The sequence below is a fragment of the Amblyomma americanum genome, chromosome 4, assembly GCF_052857255.1.
Source record: "Amblyomma americanum isolate KBUSLIRL-KWMA chromosome 4, ASM5285725v1, whole genome shotgun sequence".
Taxonomy (NCBI): Eukaryota; Metazoa; Arthropoda; class Arachnida; order Ixodida; family Ixodidae; genus Amblyomma; species Amblyomma americanum.
The window spans coordinates 120,565,700-120,593,554 of record NC_135500.1 but is presented as its reverse complement, the minus strand read 5'-3'; the positions used below and the strand labels follow the sequence as shown (position 1 = coordinate 120,593,554).

At 43.6% G+C, this 27,855-nt stretch overlaps 1 protein-coding gene across 3 annotated transcripts in view; it reads left to right on the top strand.

Annotated features, from left to right (window-relative positions):
- Positions 1-27,855, top strand: part of dia (diaphanous related formin 1) — a 40,290-nt gene that overhangs the window by 6,116 nt on the left and 6,319 nt on the right. For all 3 annotated transcript variants that reach the window (XM_077661611.1, XM_077661613.1, XM_077661612.1), the window contains 17 exons: positions 1,680-1,745; positions 2,475-2,550; positions 3,169-3,302; positions 4,644-4,752; positions 5,372-5,482; positions 5,572-5,696; positions 6,307-6,423; positions 7,626-7,744; positions 8,498-8,646; positions 13,302-13,718; positions 14,368-14,557; positions 15,014-15,210; positions 16,253-16,339; positions 17,370-17,522; positions 20,626-20,755; positions 23,492-23,613; positions 27,164-27,328. In XM_077661611.1, the coding sequence (XP_077517737.1) occupies positions 1,680-1,745; positions 2,475-2,550; positions 3,169-3,302; positions 4,644-4,752; positions 5,372-5,482; positions 5,572-5,696; positions 6,307-6,423; positions 7,626-7,744; positions 8,498-8,646; positions 13,302-13,718; positions 14,368-14,557; positions 15,014-15,210; positions 16,253-16,339; positions 17,370-17,522; positions 20,626-20,755; positions 23,492-23,613; positions 27,164-27,328 (2,467 nt within the window). The remainder of the gene's footprint in view (positions 1-1,679; positions 1,746-2,474; positions 2,551-3,168; positions 3,303-4,643; positions 4,753-5,371; positions 5,483-5,571; positions 5,697-6,306; positions 6,424-7,625; positions 7,745-8,497; positions 8,647-13,301; positions 13,719-14,367; positions 14,558-15,013; positions 15,211-16,252; positions 16,340-17,369; positions 17,523-20,625; positions 20,756-23,491; positions 23,614-27,163; positions 27,329-27,855) is intronic.

The following is a 27,855-nucleotide window of genomic DNA, read 5'->3' as shown; positions in this document are numbered from 1 at the left end:
ACAGCAGAACAGTTTAAAACCTAATTTTTTTTTCATATAATAGTCTCGCTCGCACAGCGAGGCGCGACCATCAGGTCTGGCCTGATTCTGCCAATCTAAAATATTAAAATATAAATTGCTGCCAAAACCACTACTTCTATCCTCAATATGGGGAAAGATCTACAAGAATATGCCAGCATATTTATACTATTCTCTGGCAGTAAACTGTCCCTTTATCATTGAGCGTTATGTGTAATTAAAGTTTAGCACACACGGACGGTTCTCTAGGGGTCTATGGTTAAGTAAAGCGGGGCCTATGCTACATGAAGCCACATATTTTGTATCTGCTTCGATTGAAGTAAATATATAGCCAGAAGTGTCAGAGAGACACGAACTCCTCAGTTACTGTTTAACACAATTAGGTTTCGCGAGGCAGATACCGGATGACTGATCATTGGTCGCATTTCCTTGGACCTTATCATCGTTGCACTGGTGAGTTGCTTTTTGTGACTACACTGAGCTTGGTTGCACTCAGTTTGCGTGAAACCTCCTCAAGTGGTAGCTGTTGTAAATTTTGCAGAGGTTAAGTTTACCTGTATGAGTATCACATCTGTGAGGTTTCTAAACTCTGCTCAGTACTGCGTTTTTTAAAGGGACACTAAGGACAACTGCATACAACTTAGTTCCCTATAAAAATGTGTTATGTGGCTCTTTCTGGCAATGTTTATGTTTGACTGGCAGCAAAAGAGACATTTACTGCCGAAAAATTAAGATTTAAGAATTTTCCTGCCACTCCTTTCAAGCTTGTGATGTCCATATCAAAAAGGACTCCTTGTTCCCTGTCTGGAAGTGAAGGCAGTGTTGATAGTCTCTGGGTTCTGTGGACCAAGACCTGTGGAGTGGCGACACCTGTGGTTCATTTGTTGGCCCTTTCTCGCTCTTAGAAGCTTTATTTTCCGTGAAAGTAGTGTCTTTGTCATTAGTATGCGATAGTATATCAGTACAGGCTGACTTCAATACATCCTCGGTGCCCCTTTAACTAAGGTCATTGTGCTGCTAAACCATGGTGGTGTGGCTACATTCACCAGGTGCTAGCTATGAGGAGTCGAGCATGACTTGAGAGGTTTTATGCAACTGATTTATGAAGGCGAAACAATTGCATTATTGGGAGCTGCGGTTTCATGGAACCCACGCCACTACTGCAGCAGTGGCATAAACAAGTTGTGATGTTTGGTACTTCTGTTGAATTATAGTATACGTTTTTTTCCCCGAAAAGCTGACTCCCAGCCTACCTCATGACATCACTCGGACCCTTGCCACTCATGCCAGGGCTATTTGTCTTGCGTTTTCACTTTGTCTTAAAGTTTTGCTTTGTGACGTGCACAGTGCTATACTGATTTTTCATGGTTACTGTCTTAATTTACGGTGAGTGCAGCCTGCTTGTGTTGTGGAGCACTGTTACCTACTGGGAAAATTTTGTAAAATTGAGTGTAGGTTTTCTGCAGCCAACCGGTCTGGTGCCAAAGAAAAAAAAAAACTTGTTTGCTGGCTGGGGGTACATGGTTGGGACACCACATCCCAACCACTACCACATGGCACACTTAAAAACATATAATGCTTGGAAATTGGCTACATAATCCTGTTAACTGTCTGGCACTCCCGCAAACGGCGTACATATTTTTGTACATGCGTCCGTGCAGTTGGCTGAAGGACTTCTTGAAAGAAGGGATGGACAAGCTGCTGAAAATCCTCCAAAGGTGTAAACAGTAAGTTGTATCTAAAATTTTCGTGTTATTGATAGAGCTGGAACTGTTTTGGTCATTTGCGATCTTGGGCATTATGCCTTTTTGTAGCCATTCTGGCTTTTTTCTTAGAGTGTCGTGTGAAATGTACCTCTGTGTTTTTTTTCTTTGCTTAGCTAAACAGTCGTCAGTAAAAGGCAAGTTAAACCATGATGTGCACTTTTTAGTTTAAAAGGAGCTTAGCTATAGAGGTATAAATGTGTTAGCTGAATGCTTCCAACTTTCATGTAGCACTGGGCAGACAGTTAATGCATGTTGCCCAGTGCTGTTTATGGCACACTCATTATGTAAAAATTCACCTCCGCCGCTGATCTGGTGCCAACTCAGATGCGGTGGCATGTCACTGTTAGTTCTCTGTGTGATATTCTTCCGGCAAGGTAGCTCCATAGGGGTTTCACATTCCTGTTTTATTTTGTTAGATTCCTTTCTTCCTGTACAGGTGGACACATTCATTTAAAGGGTAAGTTCTCGGCTGTAAAATTTCATTGAGGTAAACTCCTTGTAGCTTGTTGTCTTTGTTTGGATAAATTGCCTTTTATCTCGTACAGGTGGACTTGGTTATATGAAAGGCAAATCGAGCTCTCTGATAGCGCGAGCAGAAATGTTTAGCAATGTTCGGTCTGTTTTGGCTACACACAAAAAGTTGCTAATACTCACTTTTAAAGTCACATCTGTACTTCGTTTTCTGCCCAGCCACCCCAGGGACAACCGGTATGAACGAATTGAGCACGAAGTTATTCGTTGTGTTCGAGCACTTATGAACAACACGGTAAGCAGTTCGTGTTGACTGTTTGTTTCACAGTTTACATCGTTATAGCTTGTTTACGACTGTTACAGATGTTGCAGGCACTCCTACATAGTGATCCAGTCAGTGTACCTTCCCAAAATGCCTTACTGAAGCCTACGTGTGTGTAAACTACTGCAGGTTTTTTTTGTAAACCTGCTGAGCTAATAGTCAAGTGTCATCAGTAAAAGTGGCACTTTTTTTTACATGATTTCATGCATGAAGCATTCCAGTTGTCTGTGTTTGGCAGCTCGCAGCCTAGAAAGCTGTTAGAACGCTTTCTACGAGTGTTGAAATCCCATGGTTTATTTGCATTCACAACTAATGATCGCCTACTAGTTTTTGTGTGTCTAAAAGGACCAAGTGTGAAATTGTCGGCACGATTGCGGGTTTGTTAATGCGAGTTGGCTCAAATAGTTTTTTTTTTCTGTGTTCCCTTTCTGCTGCATGACATTGAGTAGTTTCAAAGGTAATTTATATTTTTAATTCAATTTCCCTCTGACCTGGCTCGCTGGCTGACCTTGGTTTTTGGTTGTGTCATTTTCACTTGCAAAGAAGCAGTGGGTGCTCTTTATTGATGTGCCCAACTTTTTTTATCTGCAGCCTGGCCTGAAATACGTTTACGAGCACGAATCGGCACTCACAATCGTCTCTGCCAGCATGGATGTCACCAAGCCTAACGTCATGGTGGATGTAGTGAAACTACTTGCCGCCGTTTCCATAGTTCCGCCTAATGGGTACGCCTTTCCATCCCTTTCCCCACTCTTTTGAAGTTTTTGGCGGCAAAATTACATTTAGATGAACTTCGTTGAGCTGAATTTTTTGTTATGCCAAACAGTTTGGGGACCATTGTTTAGTTTCTCATGGACACACTGCAAAAAATAACGTGGTTCTAGACGAACCATTAAACCTGTCCTCATTGGTTAATGTGAACTCCTGCTGCATCATGAAAGCATAAATGGGCTGGTTTGTATGAGCAGGCATTCCTCTGCCTCGTCAAGAGGTGTGCTGAATTTTGGGTGGTGTTGAATGTGACACCTAATTTATCACATTTCACACTTTAAGCTCTTTAATGGCTTTCTTTGGGAGCAGCAAGGTTGTGAGCTGCCTTTAGGACATTCCAGGCTCAAAACCCTTCTGTGTGACTTAGAAAACAGAGTTGAGAAAAAGACTTACGCTCATTTACGTTGGCTTCGTTAGCAGATAACTGAGAGCGCCTCTCTCCACCTACACAAACCAATGTTTCAGGCACTTCTGTTCAGCTGATATTCTGATGAGCTGACTAGATTTATAGTCTTATAAAGTTTATTTTAAAGGAAGCTTACTACAGTTGAACCTCGTCATAATGAAACGGTTTATAACGAAATAATGGATATAACGAAAGAATGACTATTCCCCTTGGAAGCTCAGCCAATACGGGCTATAACAAAGTAATCGCCGGACCCCTATAGCTTTGTTGTAGTGAGGTTAACCGTACGTTGTTATGAGTCACAAGATGGTGAAGAACATTGCAAACATTGAGAAGCATGCTCACTGGAAAGTATGGGTGCATCTGCTAAGAATGATTGTAACACAGGGATGTATTTGTCTTCGTTCGTGGACCTGGGTGCCTATCATGTTCATGGTTTTCTGTTCAAGCACAAGAATTTTCTAGGACTAGGTGGCTTTGCAAGAAGGTGGAGAAGAAGTATAGTAGTAGACAAGGAAGGAAGCATTGACAGAATAGATTAGCTTCTAAGGCAGCTCTCATCCTATGCACGTGTACATCTTTATTGATACAGGAATGCATGTCACGTCTAAATTCACAGAGGTTATGTGGAGAACAAAGGCACAGTAGTAGCACTGGGTCGCTCAAGTTTGGTTTGCTTAGTGTCCGGATAGAGCAGGTTGTAAGAAGAGAAGCGGATGCATTCGTGCAGCAGGGTCTTCCAGCACTCATGGACATGACTGCACTTTTTTTTAATGTTTTTTTTGTACATAAATTTTGCTCTCCCAGCAAGCACCTGTTTCTGTTAGTTTATGCTGGGGTAGAATATATTGATGGTTGCTCATGGGAGATTTTTTTTTTTTGTTTGCAGACACGAAAAAGTTCTCAAAGCTATCACCGAATGTGCGGAGTTGGAGGAACGGGAGAGGTTCGCACCCATTGTGGCCGGTCTGGCGTGCAGGGACAACGATTCTCTCAGAGTGCGTCCAGAAAAGCACCCTTTTTCTCAAAATTGTTCAGTAGAACCGTGATGATATGGTCATGGTTGGTACGAATTTCGGGGTGATACGAGTTTGTAAAATTCCCTTTCTGGATTGCATTGTGTACAATGTACAGAATTTCAGGTGTTCCAAGTGCTTCCCTACGCCTATATGGATGATACAAACGCAGGAGCCACGACAGCACCCTTGAGCACTTTACTCTGCTCACACATTGCCGTGAGCAGTGACAAGCGACCCATGCATCGCTAATGTTGCGATCGCCAGTTGTGTGAGCAGTTAACGGTGGGGCTCAGCCTGTAAGCCGTAAACTGATGTACGTGAATGCAGTTCTCATGTGGATTTTGTCCATTTTTGGTGGTACGAATCGCAGATGATAGGAATATTTTTTGAGTCTCCGTGAGATTCGTGTCATCAAGATTCTACTGTATTTTTTTATCCAACCTTTCACCAAGGTTTGTGCAGTGCGCAGATTTTGGGTCTGTTTTGGATATTGGTGCATAGAATACATTCATATGGTACATAGAATTAGAGTGTAAGGTACGCAGTGTAAAAACTGCATTTCCTTTCCTTTCCTTCATCTGTTGTATTTTTCTTACAGGTAGCGTGCATCCAGCTCATCAATGCTTTGGTTTCTGGCACAGAAGACTTTGACTTTAGATTGCACCTTCGGAATGAATTTATGCGTGCTGGTATGATGGACATCTATGAGGTCAGTGTAGCGACACAGTGTACTGAGAATTTGGTGTGCACCAAACTTCGTAACCTGAATCACAGTGCCGTTTTTTTTTTTGTTTGTAGAATCTTCTAAATGAAATTATCGAAAGCCCTGAGCTGGCTCTCCAGCTCAACATCTTCAAGGAAACGAAGGACTTTGACTTCGAGGAGCTTTCACAGAGATGCGAAAGCATCACTCAAGAGTGGAAATATCCTTTATTTAACCTTGTTGTGGGGATAGTTCTTGCACCTAGTTGTAGTTAAAGTTGAGTTTTGTGTGAATTGTAAAGTTTCTTCCAATTTTTTTTTCTGCAATTATGAACAAAAAGGCAAAAATATCCCCATGGTGATATTAATATGTGAGAATACAATGGTATATTGGTATTGTTAATTGTAACTGTTCCTCTTTGTGCAGTGCTTTCTTTAATTCTTTTTTTTTTGCTTCTAGGTGCAGTGTCATAACTCTTTCTTTTCAGCAAAGGTGCCATATGAGAATGTGCATGTTGTAATGCTCTTAGCATTTTCTTTAAAAATAATTTGGTGACTGCCACTTCAAGTGACCTGAAAATCTGTTCAGATGCTTGTTAATAGGGGCTAACTGAAAATTACCGCTATTTGATGCAGTATTGCCCATTCAAAGCTCTCATCTACACTGATACCCAGCATCTTCTTTACTTTTTTTGGCATGCTTCTGGCCAGTAAAGAGTTTGTTTTCAGCGTCCGGTTGTTTGTGCTAGCTGCACGTTGTCATTGCCTCATGAAAAACGTGCACTTTCACTTTCACATGGTGCAACTGCACAGACCTTGACTCCTTCCCACTGATGTTACCGAGTGCTTCCAACTGCTGAAGAGTGCAGTGGCTGGCACGCCATGCGAAATGTCCTTCCTGTCAATACTGCAGCACTTGTTATGCATACGGGATGATGTCATTGTCAAGTGAGTTCCACAGGATTTACTTAAGGACCATTCTGGCTTCAATCGGTGGTTTTAGCAACCTTAACCCTTTATAAGGCGCAAGCTCTGTGCATGTCTCGCATGCATAAAAATGATAAAATTGCACTCAGAATGTCTGTAGAAATTGCACAACTTCATTTTTGAGCCATTTCGACCACTGGTTTTGTAGAAAAAAGGGGCACACAGTTGTACCAATGACTTCATAGAAAGGCCTCAAATGCAGTACATATCTGTACGTATGTCTTTTCTACATATAAGACCTCATTCATTAGAATTTAAAATTTCTTCTAGAAGTATTATGAAGCTGTTAACTGATGGAAACGGCTCAAAAGCTGAACAATTCTTCAAAAATTTCTTTTTCCTGCCAAGATGAGTCTTGTCAGACTGTACACCCACGTTTGTAAAAACGCACTGGACAACAAGGAGTCCAGTTAGCGAAAGATAAAACACGCTGAATGGTTTTTTTGATAAAACGATGAAGTGAACGGCTGCGCAAATAAGGACACGGACAAGAAAGAGGCACCATATGCGCACTGCAAATCAGGACACAGACAAGAAAGAGACACCACATGCACACGCAAATCAGGACACAGACAAGAAAGAGACACCACATTTTTCTTGTCTCTGTCCTAATTTGCGCAGCCGTTCATTTCATCATGCACCAACTTGCCCCTTAGGCCGTTATTCTGAAGTTTTTCTGATAGTTTGGCAGTATTCAGCACACAAATATATGGTACTTAGGTGCACTGGTTTCTGTTTGCCAGCACTTGAAGCAAGCGGAACACGTGTCCTGCTGCCCTACAAAGGGTTAAAAACACTGAGCTGGTAGTAAAGAAATTCTTCCTAATTGCTGCAGTTGATTGCTGTTGCATTGTGCAGTCATGCTGATAAAGTAAGGCTGCAAGACATTGTTAGTGTTTGTGGACTGGCTGTAAATCTGCACTGTTCTAATCACGGTTATCAGAAACAGGTATGCATGCAGCCTCCAACTGTGTTTTTAGATAGACCGTTGACAACACAGCAGCAGAGCTTTTATCTCCAGTCCTTACTGGTCAGACCCAACAGCTCAAACCTAATTGATTTTTATTTTTTCATGGGTTTTGCTGCATTCTTGAGAAATGCTTGTGTGGCTGTTTCATTCCTTTCGTCGTCTCTCATATTTTTTTCTTTTTTTTTCTTACCAGACCTGCGTATTTCAAGCTCATTGAGGGTTGTATATCTCAGATAGTACTGCACAAGAACGGCTATGACCCGGACTTCAGGCGGTTTGCTCGGTTCCCGGTGGATATTGACACGCTGATGGGTATGTTGCCTGCCGCACTGTCTGCACAATTGAGAGAGAGAAAAAAAAAAACTGGCTAGGGTCTCAATCTCACTGAGGTTATCCTGTCTTGAATAATGTGCTTTCTTCCACTGCGAGGTTCGGTATAATGTAATGCGGATTCAGCTCCCAGGGCCTTTTTCAGCAGGTTGAAAACATTTAGTGGTTGCATGCTCAGAAAGACTGTTGTTCAGTGACAAGCTTTAACCTTTTTTTATTTTTGCTGGCCAGTGAGATTCTGCGGGTGGTTTTTGTAGCTCAACGATTCTCTTTTGTCATCTGTCTAGCTGAGGAGGTTGGCTATGTTGAGAGGGAGCACAAGCAAGCTTCGGTTTGAATTTTTACTGTAGAAAAAAGCACGTGCGGCTCTGGCATATGTAAAGGCGACTGCAACTACCCCAATCCATGCAGTGCGCTTGTTTGTTTAGTATGCCCATATCTTGCAATGGGCCCTTTAAGACCTATTGCTGATAACTCTTAAAAGGATCACTTTACTGTGGCTAAGTTTGGGTAGTTTATTTCTGGCTAAAAAAGTGCAAATAGTTGTGGAAACTTTTTTCTCGCATTTGTTGAGTGTAAAGCCATATTTGTACTTGCTCTTGAAAACACTGTGTACTAGCCTGCATCTAGCCTATTTTCAGCAAAAGGCAGTGTGATTGCAGTTGAGATTGTGCATTATCATCATTATTTGGAAACAGCATGCTCTGCTTCATGCCTTGCTTTTTCTTTTTCTAGAGCACATCATCCAAGGTTCGCGGAGTGAGGAACAGGAGAATGTGGAGCAGCTGCAGAAAAAGCTGGAGGAAGCACTCACTCAGAAGCAGGAGTACGAGGCTAGGCTGGTCAACTACGAAGCTCGTCTACGGGATGGGCAGGGCCTTCAGGTGCTGCGCACGTTTTTGTCATCTCTGTTTTTATTTTGTTGCTCGCTAAGGCTGCATGTGCCTTGTGCTTAAGGGCAGTTATGCTCCCAACGGGCTCTGAGCTGCTAGGCACAGATCCATGTTGTCATGTTTGTATCTCTCACCTCACGCTCGCCTGATAGAACCAAAATTTTGGAAAAGTAAATTTAGGAATTTTAATTCTTCCAGATGTGTCCAGTTGACTAATAACCTTTGCCAGTAGCAAAAGGGAAACGGCGAAGGTGTAGGAAATAATGGTAGTTTTATAAGACTGGCAAGCAGCATAACTGGGCTGATTTGGTGTGCGGCCCGCCATATCTGCAATGCACTGCCTTTTCTGTTGTTTTTCATTTTAAGGGGGGAAGCGGGTCTTAGAAAAAATTTTTATTAATGAAGTCACAATTATGAAATCTTCAGGGAACTTGTATTTTTGCTGGCTGATTCCAAATCGTGGATTTAATTTCATGTGCAACAATTTCTTAAGCACTTATGCAATATGTTATGTAACTTTTTGTGGAGAGCTTTCAAGAAATCCTGCTGCAGGGAACTTGCTAGAATACATTCCATTGGTTTTTCTTGACATTAAGCTATGCAATAAAGCTAAAATTATCATCCTGCCTGTCATAGAAGTTGAGTTACAGAATTTTGAAGTTGGCACTTCAGAAACAGGAAGACAAATTTTTCTTCCTGTTTGTGAAGTACGAAGTTCATAACCCTGTAACTCATTGTGTGATAGGCAGGATAATAATTTTACCCTTATTGCATAGCTTGTTGTTAGGACAAGCGGACGGCATACATTCTAGCAAGCTCCCTGCAGCAAAATTTCGTTAAAGCTGTTCACAAAAAGTTACATAACATGTTACATCAAGTCCACAAGGACATGTTGTACATTAAATTAAATTCCATATTTGGAATCAGCACGCAAAAATACATGTTCCCTGAAGATTTCATAATTGTGACTTCATTAATAAAATTTTTTTTCTAAGACCAGCTTCCCCCCTTAAGCTTCCTGCATTTGCACCCTGACTGCCGGCTATGTTACCAGCTGTGGCAACATGCATGCAGACCTGATCCACCCATTGTGCCTGTTATTATTCTTCACATTTTCTTCTAAGGCCTTCTTCGTGCTCAGCGTCTTTCTCAAAATTTTATTGCTATAGAGTATTGAGGGAATGGTTATAGATTATGTGCTTCTTGTGAATATCACCTATGTGATGAAATTTCTGTGGCCGTCATTGGACATACTGCGTGGTATGCATCACATTGAGCAGATACTCAGCAGTGTTGCACGTCATTTCAAGGTGACAAGCAATGAAGGACCTTACCCCTATTTTTACCATTGGGAAGGAATGCTTCATTATACCTATTGGTAGCATATTACCATGTAATAGGAGTTTTTTTTTTATTCCACAAAATAAAAGCGAAAAGTCGCCCCATTCTTTAATATTGAATATTATGAAGCCACAAAGGCGTGCCATATTTTCGACCAAATATTTGGATCCCTGATTTTTCGGACATGCTTGATTATTTGGATTTTTTACGGCACCACGACATGGCTCATAGAGCCAATGTATAAGAGCACATGAAATTTCAGGCACACCGCAGTGGACTGCTCGATTTTTCGGACCTCTTTTGCACTTGTCACCTATACCCAAGCCACCATATTAAGTGTACAGTGGAACCTTGTTAATTCAAACTGCAAGGGAGGTCGAAAACATTATCAAACAAAAAGAAATTAAAATTTTAAGGGGCCCTCCTAAATGAAGGGGCTGATATTCTTTTCGAGTCAGCACGTTGCACCCGCGAGGACTCAGAATTCGCCCTGTCCTCGGATGTCGTTCGTCACGCAAACTTAACAGTAGTCACAGTTCGCTTAACTCATCTATGCCGATTCTTTTGTCCCAAATACGGAAAGAGGTAGCAGCGGAGCACGTGGGAGGAATATGGCTGTGGTTGGAAACGGCAAATGCTGAAGAAAATGGTGGTGCATTTCAAAACAATCTGAGCATACCCATGGCAAAATGCATCACAACTCTGTAGTATTTTCTATTGTAAAACCATCAACAACTTTTGTTTTGATGATAGGCAAGACGTCTCTCATTATACGATGCAGATTTTGGCTTTAACCGCTAGGCCTAAATACAAAGGCAAATGCCGCCTGAGTGCTTGCGGTCATTTCTTATCGTTTCACCCTCTTTGCGTTCTTGCTCCGGGCCCTTTGTACTGTGGGCGCAGCGCAGTTTCTGCAGCGGCAGGTTAGCTTTCGTGTCTAAACTTGGTCCGAACACACGCTTTTGTCAGTGACATGCCAAAGGCCATCGTACGTTGAGCTCGTGAAAGCAGCCGCCGCGTGTTGTCTGTGTACACGACGCGCAGTGATATTTAGTCATGAAGAGCTTCAGAATATGCACATAACTACTGACCCCATCCTCTGGCATACTGGCAATAAGTAGGAGTGATTTTTTCGGTGGAATTTTGATCTTTCGGACATTTTCACAATACCTAGAGAGTCTGAAAAATCTGTTTCCGACTATACTCGCACATCGGTTCACATGTTGTTTAGATTGGCACTGAACTTTGGGAAATAGGATAAAAAGGAATAGAAATGAAGTTGGAATGTCATATAGTATGAGCAATAAAAGCTCTGAACTGCAAAATGTTCAATTAAGGTAACTAGCATGGTTCATCACAAATTGGAGTCAGTTAGTCCCAGTTAGGCCCAGTTAGTCACTTGTAACCGAAGATGGCACGCTTGTGCACCAAGTGCGAATTCAATGCTTCGTCCCAAGGAAAGTGCAGGTGAACATGAGAGACATAAAGGCTCTTATTTCATGCTATCAAACTTTGGCGGCCACCATCAATGTCTGCTATGGGGTTGTAATAGGGGAGATAAATACGTTTTCCCCAATTAATTGCGGCTGACACTGTTCAACACCGCCAGACCCCACCCTGTGGTCGCGTATGCTACCGAGCGCACGCCGACCACGGCGGGCCTTGCTGTGAGGGAAACAAAGGAACGACACTCTCTCTCACACAAAGAGGCATTTATTGCTATAACAACAATAATATCAGCTAGCAACAAAATACGCTAAGGAGTCGAGGTCGTCCGGCTCACCAGCAAGGTTACAAGGGAACGGTCGTCTATGCTCAGGCAAGGGGAAGCTTCGAAGCTGGACGGGACGAGATGCGGAAGAATGTTCTCCCCCACTAGGCCTCGCCCCGCCGGCGGAGAGCGGAGCGTCGCGTCTGAACGTCGGTGCACGACAAGCTTCCCCAGCCAAAGAGAGGGTCGTCTCCCTGCACGCACACGCAGTAGTCATGCCATCGGTAACTCTCGTGTCGCGGCAGCACCGGCACCCTCCCTTGTTAACAAGTTAAAGTAACTAACCAGGGAGGGTGCATCACGGGAAAGCGAACCAAAGGGGATGTCATGAGGTAAAGTCTCCACACCGCAGCGATGCAGATGTGACGTGTTGACGGCAATAATCTACTTTGGGTGCATGGAAAGCTTGGTGTTACTCTTGTATGCAAAAAGGCACTCCCGCTGCTTTCCTTAGTATCAGTACACTTTTCGGTGACATCGAACTCGCTTTCTGCTGCACAATTTTTCAACAGCTTAGCACATAAGACTGTAACTTAGTTATGTGTGGCCAAGAACAGTCACCAATGTTTGGGAAGCATGACTTGCCATGCGGTTGAGCGACTGGGAGAAGGGCAGTGACAACACCTAAAAGTGGAGAGCAGCCCCAGGCCCGGAGTTGGACCGCTGCTTACTGCGATTTTTGCATTAGGCATCTAAAGCGAAAGGGTGACGTGCTAACTGCAGTAATGACGTGGCGAGACTCATGATTATCGTCGCATTGTTCTTACCTAAAAATCTTTTGCACCGGTGTTTTGAAAAGAAGGCATGCGTGAAACCTTCACGCAGTAACGGTGGTATTAACTGATGTGCTAAGTTAAGGCTCGAAGATGGCGTCGGCTTCCTGTGAAGATGAAGCATACGAAAGCCATTTTTTTTAGTTACTTATGTTCTTAAACCTCTGCCCAACTTTCTGTTTACTGTGTCCTTGTTCCTCATGAAAAATTAGTGTACTTGTTCTCCGGTTTTGCACCCACAAAAGCGACCCTCGCATTTTATTTGTACGCTTTTTCCCCCTGCCTGCTTTGAACCCACAAAGTCAGCACTCACATTACAGTCATGGTCGTGTTACATTCGGGTACATACGGTAAGCGTGTGTGTTAGTTTATATGGGGCAAAATTTTTCGTTCATGGTGTCAACCGTTTTTTTATTATACCATTGCGCAATGACTATTACAAAGACATTTAACTGTAGTGTAGGTTTCATGACAATGGGGGAATGGTACAATGAGGGAATGGAAAGTTTGGTAAGTTATTTATGTGTCGTAAAAAACATTGCAAAGGCTTAAGGCAAAAGAAGTGACAAAGATTATCCAAGCACTGCATGACAGCCAATTCTTTCTGGTACTCATGGCAGTCATCACTTGTACCATCAGTCACCTCCTTTTCTCCGGTCTTTCTGCTGTTTTTGGTGTTAATGGTAGTGATGTGAACCCTGCTCAGCACTTCTGTACTAGTGGCCAGCCAATCTTTTTCTTTTCTGCATTCTGTCCTTCAGGGTCCCAATGGTGCCAAACTGAACGTGCCCCCTGGACTACTTCCACCCGGGAGTGGAGCACCTCCCCCACCGCCACCACCACCACCACCACCTCCAGGTGGTGGCATCCCGCCCCCGCCCCCACCTCCTCCTGGCTCTGGCATCCCACCCCCACCCCCTTTGCCTGGCTCAGGACCCCCACCGCCCCCTCCCCTACCTGGTGGTGGTCCACCACCGCCACCCCCCTTGCCAGGGATGGGTCCCCCACCACCCCCACCTCCCCCTGGGCTGGGCGGCATGCTGGGCCAGCTGCCCAATGGGGGGCTCATGTCGCCACCCCAGCCGGAGACATTGCCCCATGGCATGAAGCCCAAGAAGAAGTACAATGTGGGGACCACCCTCAAGAGGGCAAACTGGAAGAAGGTCATGCCGCAGAAGGTCAGTCTGTTCTCTGTGCTGTATTTCATCAGGCTTCCAGGATGTTAGGCATGAGCTGTTAGTAACCATATTTACCTGATTATAACATGTACCTTTTCTCGGAAGAAATTTAGCCTCCAAATGGCATGTGCGCTACAATTGGATTAAAAAATGAAACCACGCTAGGAACAGGCCCAGTATCCTTGTAGTCACAGTATGGCAGTTAATCTGTGGGTATTCTATTGACATTAAGCCCAACTACTCCGCTGTGCTTTTCCTTGTTTGTTCTTGCCATCTTTCATCAGTAGCATAGTGGATATTCTTGCTGCTGGCAAGGAGCGACAATGTCTGCAGTGTCTGTGAAGGCTGGTTGCTTCCATAATGACTGATACTGACTTCAAGACCTCATAGGCTTTCAGTATGCTGGAGTTGTGTTTGCGAGAATGGAAAAAGTAGAAGGATAAATTGTGTGAAAATAATTGAAAAAAGAAAAGGAAGTTGCTGCAGCCTATAGAATAAATTTTGTTCTTTCTATTTCGCGAATGCTTTCAATGTTTTCAGTGTGGAGAGGGCACCTCATAAGTGCCACATTTTCTGTGGACTGTATGATGGCATTTGTTTGTCGACACCTCTGCAATACTAAATTTTTGCTGTGCTGTCTGTCCTCCAGATTTCAGAAAAGGCCTTCTGGGTCAAGGTGCGCGAGGACGAGCTTGAAAGTGAGGACATCTTCGAAGGACTGGTCTCCAAGTTCTCATCGGAGCCACCTGCAAAGAAAGACAAGACTTCGGAAGAGAAAGTGACCATCAAGAAAACGAAAGAACTGAAGGTTCTCGATGGAAAGGCTGCGCAGAACCTGAGTAAGCTCCGCATTTTGTATTCTTTGTCCTCAGACATTATGATGCTCTGGTCGTAGAATGCTTCAGACGTGTACGCATAACTCCAGTATGAAAGGGAACGCATTATCCTCGTGCATCCAGTGATTGCAACGCAAGTATGAGTTCCTTTGTATGAGCTCTTTTGTTGTAAACAGCTTTCCTCTAGTTGGGTAATGCCCATGAGGCATTTTCAACTTCACTGCAGAGGTAACGAAATTCTTACATGCCACTTGATTCTTCCCTTACAATTTGGAGTTATCTGTATAGTTCTAGTTTTCGTCTACAGCACATGCTGTTTTCTCTCGAGTCTGGTAGGAGTGGAATTTCAACAGATGATCGAAACTGTGTGCAAGGGCAAAAAACAAAAAAAATTTTAAAAAAAATAACTCTTTTCTTCCTTCTCTCACTCATCTTTGCTTTCCTGCATTTCGCTTCCAGTGATCCTGCAGGGTTCACTGAAGATGTCAGCTGCCACAATACGCGACTACATCTTGGAAGTGAATGAGGAGCACCTGACTGAAGCAATGCTACAACAGCTCATCAAGTACATGCCAGAGGCTGACCAGCTTAAGAAGCTTTGTGAGCTCAAGGACAACCTCAGCGATTTAGCTGAGGCAGAGCAGTTTGCCATCACGGTGAGACGATGGTTTTTGTTGCATTCTGTCACTGGCAACAAAACAATACTGTTTCTTGCTGAAAGTGTGACTTTAGGAGCGTTGTCTGTTTTCATCCTTTTTCTTTCCATGTCAGATAATTGCTATTTGCTGATGATGTTACCTGTGGGAAAGCCAGTTATTAGTAACTCGGCTTTCATTTATCGGCATTAGCGTTCAGAACTGCTCTGCTGTCATAAGTTTTCCTACAGAAAAAGGCACATTTGTGGTCCACTGCTTAAGAGTGAAACATTTTTCTCAAAAATACGGTATAGATTCACCGCATTTTTTTTTCATTAATATCACATCCCTAATGTTAGGATTTCCACATTCTTTCAAATTGAAACTATGCATCCAGTCGAGGGGCATCGTGCAGGGGCGCAGGCCATTGTCAAGTCCACTGTCTTTAAGCTTTTTGCCCGTGCCTCAGGCGTCTGTAGGTGTTGTCAAATAAACTTATTAATTGAAGTAAGGCACCCAGAAAGCCTTTGCGTTGTGTGTCAGCTGAGCACTTGCTGAACTATTGAAGTGTGCAGTGCCTTTTTGTCTGCCTTGTACATTATCAGTGAATTGAAACCTGTGTACACACTTCTCTTATTGCAGAGTTTCAGGTTATAGTTATAGTCGGTCAAATCGAGCCAACGTGTGTGTATTCAATTTTGCTGTCAATTGCTGCATGGAATTAGTGTCGGCCACACATTCTCAGCCGCAGGTTGAAGTTTGTCTGGCGGTGTTTGACATTGTTAACACTTGCATGGTTTTTTGTTGGGCTTAGTTTTGCTCTATTTATATGTGCCAGGCCTCGCTACCTATGCTACATGTCTTACATTGTGTTTTGTGGCTTGTACTACTGTTCCAAGCGTCAGTGCAGGTTGTGTTTATGTTGTGCAAGCTGCAACTGTTTTCAAGACCTTTGTAGTGCGTCAGATGAGCTTCATTGCTAGTGCTCACACCAGACTTTATTTTTTCCTGTTTTGGCATGTTGTCTTGACAGCTGTTCGAAGTTGCTTTGCTCTGGTTTCAGATTGGAAGCATCAAGAGGATTCATTCGAGACTTCAGTCCATCAGCTTCAAGCTCCGGTTTGCGGAAATGGTGCAAGACATCAAACCTGTAAGCTGACTCGTTCACCACACTAGGCATGAGTACTACAGTAAAAGCTCGTTAATTCGAATTCCACGGGGCCGCCAGGCCAATTCGAATTAACCAAAATTCGAACTAATGAAAGTGAGCAAAAATGGATGCATTTGATGCCCGGAGGGCACGAAAAACATTTACCATTTAGCAAAACAATCTGTTATCATCTTCTGCTTCTTCTCTCTGTCTGTCTCGAAAGCGGTGAAACCATCCTTCGGAGGCGACAAAATCTTCCACATTCATGCGCAGGGCGAAATCGGCCGCCTTCGCCATGATAATTGGGCCGCTCAGTGGAATGTCTGCGCTTCTCATTTCCTTCACCCACGTGATCACAGCGGTCTCAATTTCCGGATACTTGGCTAATCGGAGCCTTTTTCTGTTGCTGGCGAAATCTTCGGCTTCGTAGGCATCCTCGATGGCCTTCGTATTTCGGACGTAGGTCGACAACGTGCTTGGTGAAATCCTGTGCTTTTTCACGATTTCCACTTTGCTGGCCTTCCGTTCGTCCACCTCGCGTAAAATTGCCACTTTCTCCTTCACCGTCTTGGCGCAGTATTTCCCAACACATCTCGCAGACACAAGCTCACAGCAAGCGGTGTGCAAAACGAGGGCTAAAACACTAAAACGTCGTTCCTCGAAGCAGTCGCGGCAGGAAAGACTGGTTAGTACTTGTTCCAGCACCCTAGCGGCGCCCCGATAGTTGTGCCACCTATCGTTCTGCCGTGAAAGCTTCCAACAATGGTTTTCAACAGCGGCGCTTGGCGGCGTGCAGTTCAAATTATGGGTGGCGGCGCCAATTTTTGAGTGAATTAACTAGCTGTTACGCACATAGACTTCTATGCACTGCGGACCGGACCACGATGACTATTTCGAATTATCCAAAGTTTCGAATTAACGAGTTGTGAATTAACGAGCTTTCACTGTACAACATTTTGCCTTTGCAGTGCTATCTGGTGTGATTATAGTGTTAACACACACGTGTGGTGTGTTTCACATTTTCTTCTAGGGTATTGTGGCAGCCACAGAAGCGTGCGAAGAAATCAAGTCAAGCCAGAAGTTTGCGAAGGTCTTGCAGCTTGTCTTGCTGCTCGGCAATTACATGAACACCGGTTCCAGAAATGCGCAAGCTATCGGATTTGACATCAGCTTTTTGCCTAAGGTACTGCCAGCATTAACAGCTGCATTTGCTGGCATTTGCTGTGTTATGTTTTGATGGGATTTCAAGCACCTGAATGTTAACCTGTAAGTGGGAGTAATTGCTGCAGTCCTTACATCTTTAATGGCAGTGGAGTAGCCATTGTGTGGGTTTTTTTTTTATCTGTCTGTTGGGTTACCATGCTACTGTGCTGAATGCCTCAAATTTTCAACTCAGCATGTCAAGCTTGGGCTGCAAAGTTTGCATGACCACTGTAAATGTGTTCCATTGCTGTTGCACAGTACTGGTACCTGACCAGCAATATAATGGATTTAGGATGCACGAAGCTTCATTGTCTCCAAAACAGAGGTTTGCGAAAATGACTGCATTGTGAGATTGGAAAATAATCTGTAAAACAATTCCTTAAACAGTGATGCATATAGATTAGGCCTGTGCGAATATTCGATAATTTCGAATATTCGATCGAATAGCAAAATATTTGATATTCGATTAAAACCAAATATTTGATATTCGCAATCTTGAAGCATTCATCCCAAGCGAATAACATTTCTGGAAACCTTGCTTTGTACTCAGAGATAGCAACACGGCACATATGCAACCAAAGCCCCAACTCCATACCGCGTGCCTGCACTCCCTTGTGTATGCCCGAGCCAGTCTGCGCACGCTCGCGGAAACAGATTCGAGAAGGTGGAAGCATGGCGCTAAGATCAATACCTGCCAGGTGTCTGCGGCCGTGTCACCCGCGGTGCGCGCGCACCGTAACCGGCACGGCGGTGTGCATCAGTAGAGAGATTTAGCTTAGTACGATCCTTTTCTGTGTGCCGCTAATGTGCACGTGCTGACTGGTCCCGACGGGGAAAGCATGCAAACAGCTGGCTGGTGCATGGCACCTTCTGGCGTCCTCAGGGCAATCTGCTCCCTGCGAAAGCGAATCGCTGTAGTAGCCATGGATCACACTATGCTAAATCTCTCTAATCGGAGGATGCGCGGTTCATTGATTTCCACAGAACAAGTTTGAGCTGACTGCTGGTATCGCAGCTGCTCTTCTCTGCGTGAAATTCGCGAATCGAGTGTGATGGCGCGAGCACGAGAGGAAGCTAGCATGAGGCATGTTGTGGCAGGTGCCCCTTTCCAACGCCTGACGTGGGGTTGCGCTGGGCGCACAGGGCATACGCCTAGCAGGTGTTTATAGAGTCATCACTTAAAAGCACTAGCTGTGCAACGACTCAATTGCAATTAAGACCAGCATTCAGGGCTTCTCATAGATAGGTCTCACACCCCACAAATGGCTCCGCATGTAGACCATCTCCCCAATTTCCGATGGCCACCTCCCACACGTGTGTTTCAAGGCAGTTTTAATATTACTTCTAGTAAATTACATTTGTACAACTCATTTTTTTATTGTATGCTGCTGCACAGTGAAATTTTATGTCATTTTTTGCCGATGACAACAGTGCTACTTAAAAAAAATGCATTGGTACGTGCACTACTAATGGAATATTACCATGTGGATATTACTGTACAAAAGAAGAAGAATTCAAGGTAGGAATGAAACGATAACATTGCGGCGCATTATCTGTTGAACGCAGAAAGAGCATTACTGATTGATGATGGCGGACATTGGAAACAAAGGTTTTATATAGCAATAGTTCCAAAATTCAAAATAAAAATGGCCCCCTCTTTTCTTTCAAAGCACGACTACTACCTACTACCGCTGAAAATGAAAGAACTGTGTCAGCTTTTGTCAGACAGTGGCAGCAGGGCTCTACATGGTGTCTGGCCCATTTGAGACATGTTTTAACTTTTAAGCTCTGGTCATGCTGCAGGTGTTTCTTTCATGTTTAGTCAGTCTCTATTGATTCAATAAACTTTACATTATTCTTGGGCTAGGAAATTGGCACATGTTTGGTTTTTAAACTTCCTGAGCCTTAGTCATTGTGAATCTTACTTGTGCCAAATATCATTGGATTTATTGACATAGCAACTGACAAATGACATTTGTAGTGAATGGCGTTCGTTGGAAGTGATGATAAGCTTGGTAGTGTGGAAAGGGCATAATATACAGTAGAACCTCGTTGATACGTTCCCGGTTCGTACGATTTCCCGGTTCATACGATCAAAATCGAGGGCAAGAAAAAATGCCCCATAGATTTACGTGTATTTGTTTCCCGGTTTATACGTTCCCGGATCACACGATTTCCCGGTAAATACGTTTAAAATTTTGACAAATTGTGGTCGTATAATACGTTTATTGACCAACCGCACATGTGCAAACATACAAGTGGGCCGAACGTGAGGGCACGCGACGTGTTTTTTGCGGCACTAGCCCGCCGTGATGGCTTCTCTGCAGTGCCTTGGTGCAAGGAGGCGAAGCACCACAACCATGTCTAGGAACAAAATTAAAAACTGCGCGCTAGAATTCACGAAAGCCGTTTATGCGGGGACGCGATATGAAGAGGAAAAACGCTGAGGTTTCTATGCGGTGCATAAGGGAAAGAAGGCGAAGCTTTTACGAACTACAGCGATGCGCTTATATACCAAAGGGCCGGGTGTGAGAAACGCAACTTAAAGAGCAGAAACGCTGCGACAATCAGCCGCCGCGGTGGCTTTCCCACAGTACTTGGGAGCAAAGGGGGCGAAGCATCCAGAAATGACAAGGAAGAGATTTTAGTTACTATCGTCACTACCGTCGACGGACCGGATGCGGTACGAATTTTCTTCCGCGCTAAAGAAAGCGCGAACGCGGACTGAATTCAGCGAGCACTGTAATAGGATCTGTTCAGCTCTTGTGCCAAGGAATGCCAATCGCGTTTTTATAAAGTGAAATTGTCAATAAATTTTTCTTTTTTGCCTCATTCAACAGCTCCATTTCTCAAAACCACGCGGTTTGGATCATACGTTTTCCCGGTAAATACGTTTTTCCCGCAATTAAAAAAAAACGTATCAACGAGGTTTTACTGTAAATACGTACCGTGTGGCTGCAAACATCGACGAGTGATTGGACATTTGTCCATTGCTGAGAATGTGTGTGTGTGTGTGTCACATGATGCTTGAAACTCGGAGCAAGCAAACTGCAGGTCTTGTACATACATGGTACTCACTCCAGCTTTCAGGAACAAAGTCTCATGACCAGAAGACAACCCTGCTCCACTTTCTCGCTGAAACGATAGAAAAGAAGTTTCCCGACATCCTGTCATTCGGAGATGAACTTGGCTATACAGAGAAAGCAGCGCGGGGTGAGTTCAGGCTTCAAGTGGTGGAGGTCCACCACGTTAGGCAGATCCTTTTCAGGCAGGGAACCTTGTGTTGCATGCTTTTCCGGCATGAGTTTGAGTTTTGTTTTTTAAGCATTTTAGCAGGTGCTAGTACAGAGTCGATCACACTTGTCTAGAGCGCTCGAGCGGTGCAGTCCGGTGGAAATAAAGCGAAATTATAAAGTAGGTATTGACAATCATTGATGACACTTGCGCTGAAGAGCAGCGTAATATTCATGTGAGACGCACACGCACCAGTGCCTTACCCTCAGCAATGCAGCTGCGATAAGATTTAACTTCATTTGCTCCGCAGCACACCGCTCGAGAGCTCTAGACAAGTGTGATCGACTCTGTACAACACTTTGGCAGGTTGCTTTTGAAGCACAACTGTTTTATACTTTGGATTTCTTGCCAATGTTTTCATTGTATGGTAGCTGGAGTCCAGCTACATTTGTAAAAGCTTGCTGTTACGTGCTTGTAGGAATATGAAAGTTCTGTAGTTGCCTCTATTCCTGGCATACTGCAGATAAAATCACAAGGTGTTTGTGCACTTATCCAAATACACTACCGTATTCACTCATGTAATGAACTCGCCTCACACTTTTGTTGAGGACTTACTTTTTTTAAACCTTGCATATAAATTGTGCAACTGAACTTAAGGGCCGGCGTTGAGCATGCATGCTCAACGCATGTTTGCTAAATGCAGAACTTGATGTGATTTGCCGGCACTGTCGACTTTCACAAAATTGTTGGATTGCACCGTGATAGAGCAAACGCCTTTTGAAACCAATGAGCTAAACACCGGCAACACAAACGCCGGTGACAGAGGGGCGCAGCATGATGGTGACTGCGCGCTTTGGTTGATGACAGGCGGGCAGATGGGCAGGCATACGATATGAAAGTTCAACTCTCAAAAAAGAATTTCCCAACTTATTTTTCCCCGCATAATGAACCCTCCCAACAAATTGTTGTAAACTCTTCTGAAAAAAAAAGTCGTAGGGCTTTTTAATGTAGTTAAACCGAGTAGACATGCGAAAGCATGTGTTTAGCCTGGTTGACTCATTGTGCTGGGTTGTCGGCACATCTAGCGGCAATATTAAACTCAGGCTAAACTCTGACTGGGGTTAAACTGATCTGATCTGCTTCGCGTCGCAGATGGAAGTTGATGAAGACGATGATGTGCAGTGCACGGCATGAGAGTTTGTTGGAGTTTAACACGAGGCGTGATCGGCTGCGGCAATACTAGTATAGGGCTCTCGTGCAATGGCCAGAGAATCTGATCTGTTCATGCTGCCACGGGTCCAGTACCCATTTGCGGCAATATTTACTTTAGTTCTGCATGGGCTGTTGCTATGCTATGTTTGGCCAACCCTCAAGGCCACGCTCCCATTGGCTACAGCTGGCTAGATGCTGCTCCTAATTTATACGAGCTTCCTCCCATTGGCCGCAGCTTGCGCGCCGCTGCTCCAAAGTAACCCGAGCTTGCTCGAGTTACTCGGAGGCTTCACTCAAGATTCTTGCTTGGAACAGTGTTAAGTAGTGTTTTTGCACTAAAAGGTGGGTTCATTTAGCGTGTAAATATGGTATTTTTAAAGTCTCGCATTGCGTCCATTTACTTATCTGTGTGCTGCAGCTTTCCTTCTTCAGACTGCAGAATTATTCAATTTTTCATCATAACGTAGCAAACTGTAGGGTTGTTTAGTGAAGGCTGAAAAGTTCCAGAGGGGCATGTGCCCCGACAATGTGCGAGGAAACCCAGCCTGCCGCCGGTCGCAAGGTAATGGAGGTTTAGTTTCTTTTCTTGTGCTGCAAAGAAAACCTTTGGCACAGGCATCGGTTTCGAACAGCGATTGTTGACAGCCTCCTGATCTACAGAAATTTGAAGTCTGTAGTCAACCTGCTAGCCTCGTTAAACCTTCATTGCCTTGCAACAGGAGGCAGGCTGGGTTTCCTCGCACATTGTCGGGGCACATGCCACTCTGGAACATTCCTGCCTGTCCTGAACAATACTGCGATTTCTATAGCATGCTAAAAAGGAAAGTTGTGTATTCCATGAATTGAAAATAATTATAGAACTTTGAAATTCCTACAATGTGAGGAACAAGGTTTTCCTAGCTTTGAGGCGCACTGAGAACAGATTGAAATTGGCCTTAAACCGATGTGTGTTGGCATAGTTTTGTAGGCACGGATTCCAGGGACCAAGGCTACACTGCCATTTACTTCCAAACGGTGATGATGGCTCCCAAACATGACTAACTCACTGCGGCTCATTAATGCGACACATATTGGAGTCCTTTTTGGCATATTCCCTCAAGGGGGGAATATATATGCAAGCAGTACTGGAAGATGACAACGCAGACAGTTTTCAAAAGCTGTAACACCTGGAACAAAGTCACCAGCATTCTTTTGGAAGGTTTGAAAATTTATCTTCAATTGCTGCAGTGATTAGCCCCATCACTCAAGTCAGTCATTTCCATTCAAAAAGCTCAGCAGACAATTTCAGACAATATCCAGGTTTTGTGAAGATTTTTTGGCTGCGAGCAAAAACTCTGCATTGCACTGGTCAAAAATAGCATTTGGCACACTGAAACCGACATACATATGATCCGGAAATGTTAGAATTCTTACACTTGCTCTGACTTTGGAGGCAAGATGTTTGCAGAATGCCAGCAGCCTCTTCATGTACTGTGTGCTTGTGTGCAATTTGTGCTTTTGCAGTTTCTCCTGACCAGCTAGAAAAGAACCTTGGACAGATGAAGAAGTGTCTCTCCCAGCTAGGCACTGACTTGAAGACATTCAAGTCCCAGGGTCCCAATGACCGGTTTGCTGAAGTCATGAGTGTATCCTTCCATTTGTGTGCCGAACCTCCAATGTATTCAAGAAATTTTGGGTCCCTGTTGAGATTGAATTATATACATACTAAGAGTCAATTGTACCAGTACTTCTTCCATGTCCGAGTGTACACGTGCCACGGTGGCTACGATATTCTGCTGCCAAATTGAAGCTCACAGGTTGACTACCTGGTATTGGAAGCTGCGTTTTGTTGAAGACAAAATGCAGAAAACACTGATGTACTGCATCTAGTGACAATACAGGATCCTTAGTAGTTCTGATTTTTTGCTCATACAGCTAGCCACCTTGGCTGTTATTTGGTGTGTACAATGTAGTATATACAAAGTTTACTAAACGAGACTGTTGTTTCTTGTGCAGTTAACAGAATCTAAAGTGCAGGGTATGAATACATCAGCGTTGATTGTTTTTATTAGCTTGAACCAGCCTTTTAAAATAATGTGATTTGCTGTGCATGAATAATGAGACTGCCTGTTGCTGGCAACTTCGCAGTGCTAGTTGGGAGTGCTTTTTACTTGGTGTGGTGTCGATTAGTTGACATTAATTATGCAATTTTTACTTGTTTATTTCAGAACAGTGTAATGATTGCAAAAGTAGTAGAAAACAATCAGAATGTGGTTGTTTGCCACCAGTCGCCTCTTACATGGCTGTTTCTTTGAGTACTAAAGAAAGCCTGCAAATTATTTCGGGGAGGCAGAAGGAAAATTTAACAGTTATGCATCTGGATTGTGGGGCTGTCATGCATGTCTTCAATGTGTGAAGCCCTTCTGTTGATTGTGAGAAAGTGACAAGTCAGCTTTTGCTGTGGACACAGAAGGACAAAGCGACAGTGTTTTGAACAGGGAAAGGTGCACATTTGATACGATTCATAGCATCGTGGGAAAAACTGGCCAAATGCTAAAAAGCAGTCTACCTCTTTGGGTCGCCTTGGCTGTGTGCCCTGCCTATTTGTAGTGTATGCACATTGCACAACTTGCACAGAAGTTTGACTTGAAGGGAAAAAAAAGTTACCATGAAGTATGTATTTAAAAGGACAAATTTGAAAATATTCTCTTTTTTACTTGTGTGTCATGTAGTGTGGTCACATGACAGAAAGGTTTGGCTTTCGTTTATGGGGTTTAATGTCCCAAAGCAACTCAGGCTATGAGTGACACTGTGGTGGAGCTCCGGATAATTTCAACTGCCTGGAGTTCTTCAGCATGCTCTGAAATCGCCTAGTGCATGGGCCTTTAGCATTTTGCCTCCATTGAAATGTCACCGCTGAGGCCAAGATCAAACCCGCGTCTTTCAAGTCAGCAGCCGAGCTCCATAATCACCGAGCTGCTGCAGCGGCTTACATGCCAGGAGGGAAGATCTCACTGGAAAGAGCCATACAAGTGTAACTGACTGGAATTGTTTTCACAACAGTTGAATTACTCAACTGTTGTTCAGCTGTTGTTGAGGTCAGTAATGGCTGAAACCCTGTGTGTAACATGGTTATATTAGTAAGCTGGCCAGTATCCGTTATCGACATTACAAGACTCATTTTCTCACTCCTACTCCCACTTCCCCAGCTGACAAGCATATGTTTAGAATACAGCTGAGAGGAAAGTGAATCGCGGTTTTTTTTATGACACCATGAGTACTTTTTCTGTGGACATTATAAATTCGGCATTGCTTTTTTTAACGTTATTATGATTTATGCTACATGCTATGCTTTAAAGAACTTTTTTTTTTTGAGCCAGTTTTTGGGTGCTTAGGAAAGGGCTGCGGTGCAAAAATCACTGCAAATTCGGCCCAGAGAAGACAGGAAAAGCACCACTACCAGCCATTTTACTTGTTGAAAATCACATAGTCGAGCCCGGATGTATTGAACCCAGATATTTCAAACTATAGGCTATATCGAACATACAAATTATACCCTTAAAAAGCTTATATAAAAGTATAGGAAAGTTGCATTGTATATCGAACTCTAATTTCACCAGTCATTCAATATAATGAACGACATGATGTGCCCTCAGAAGTGGCTCGTCTCCTAACAACATTCTTTGATTGCTTTCCGCATGGGTTGGCTATGTGGCTTTGGGCACAATCTGGCAGCACTAGCGCTGTGAAACCGTGTGACAAGTTGAACATGGGGTGCGCTTAAGGGTGGCCTTCAATTTCTTGTGCTTATTTTTCACGCCACATTGGTGTCATGTGGTGAAGCCAACCTAACAAATCCTATCAGCGGCCCTCGTCTGGGGTGCTTAACCAGGCTTAGCTGTCTTCACTGCCGAAGGCGTTGCCAAGCAGGTTAGGCCTAGCAACACTGGAGCGAGCGAGCAGTGTGCACATCGCTGCAAGAAGCACGTCACTACCATAGGTGTAAGTCATTGCTTGTAGGTGGCAGATAAGCTTATTTGCTGCCATTTTTTATATATCAAACCTTTTTGCAGTTCCTTTAGAGTTTGATAAATCCGGGTTCAACGGTACTATTGGGCCGAAATAGAACAAAACGCAGTATTTTTCCTTTGTACTTTTGGCTATAGTGTACAATTAGCAGGATTCTTGTTTCTGTTTAAAGGGTCCAGCGAAGTGTGTACTCATTATTCGGTTGCAAAGGAATATCACCGCACAGTAGTAAAATATGACATGCGCATGTTTGCATTTTAGTTTGGCCTGATAGTGCATGTGCAGTTCATCAATAAGTAATGTGCAAGGATCACTGGCTTTTCATGAAATCGTGTGTGACATTTAGGCAACATGCTGATTATTAGTTCCTGATTAGCAAAAAAAAAGTGCAGTAATGACATGGACGGGACAGAGAATGGAGCAGGCATTCATCGTTAAAAAAAAAAACTGCAATAAAGGTATGGATGAGACAGAGAATGGGACAGGTGCGATCCCGTTCTTTTTCTTGTCCATATCTTTGCTGCACAGTTTTTTTTCTTAGCTGACGAGCACAGATGATTTTTTACGTCGCGAGTCCTAGATAGGACAAACGGGGCACTACATGGATGACTGGACACAGGAGCGTGTGTTGATAGTTGCAGATGAAGTGAGAACACTCCTTTAGTCACATTGAAGGGTCAAAAAAAGGCAGCTTGTTCTAACGGAACTGATTAGTGGAGGTGTTCTACTGTAGCTGTTGTGGTTGTGAGCCATGCTATTGTGAGATAAAAATTTTAATCATTAATAAAATTACACTGGCTTGAGAAATTTTTAAGCATATTGTATTGTATCAATGAGAAAGGGTAGGGATACGTAACTGACACTTTATTGTTCCTTTACGATCTAGAAAATCACTATTTCTTGCTTCCATGTCGCGGCAGACAATTTTATGAAATGCTCATACTTCTTGCACATGCGTGTCATTTGTTGATGAATTGTATGTTGCATAGTTTCTTCTCTTTTTTGACAAATATAAAACAGTAGCAGCCCTTATCCTGTGTTCTCTGTCGTCAATGTGTGTTCTTTTTCGCACTAGAACCCTGCCTTGATTTTCTTATGTCTCTTCAACATTTGTCTGGAGGCACTTGCACAATGCATTATTCCTTGACGGTTAAAAAAAAAAAACAGGGTTTCTATGATCAAGCTTCTCAAGAGCATGAGCTGCTTTCAGGCATGTTTGCGAAAATGAAAAAACTTTATGAAGGTTTGGCAGAATTCTATGTCTTCGAACCCAAGAAGTACACTCTGGATGAATTCTTCACTGATGTCAAGTCTTTCAAGGAGCAGTTCTCGGTGAGTGTTGCGCAGGTTTTTTTCTCACTTATGTGTCTTCCTCTTCCGTGTGCTTTTGTCTTGCAATTATTAAAGCGAAAGCTTTACTAGGCTATGTTGGCGGGGATCGTGTTCGCAAAATGTGTCGGCAGCAGTTGTGGGCAACTCCGAAGAGGTAGCGTCAAACAAGTAGTTGTAATCGAAAGAGGATGATGTGTGGATGTTGCCCGAAAGAAAATTTTCAAAATCGGATGAGTAGTTAATTAGTGCCAAAAATGTCCAAAAAGTAGGCGGGGCCAGAGCAAAAGTGCCGCGAAATTTGAAAACGCTGGAAGTAGGCGGAGCTACAGCGTAGCGCCAAATTTGAAAAACCGGAAGTGTGGACGGAGCCAAAGCGTGGCGCCAAGTTTGAAAACTCGAAATAGGCAATCACTTGACCAGTGATAAGTGATCGATGCGTAACCAGGAGATAGAAAAAAAAAGAGTGATAAATTAGAGGCAGTTAGGTAAATAATGAGAAGCAAAAGGTAATAGACGGGTAAATAGAC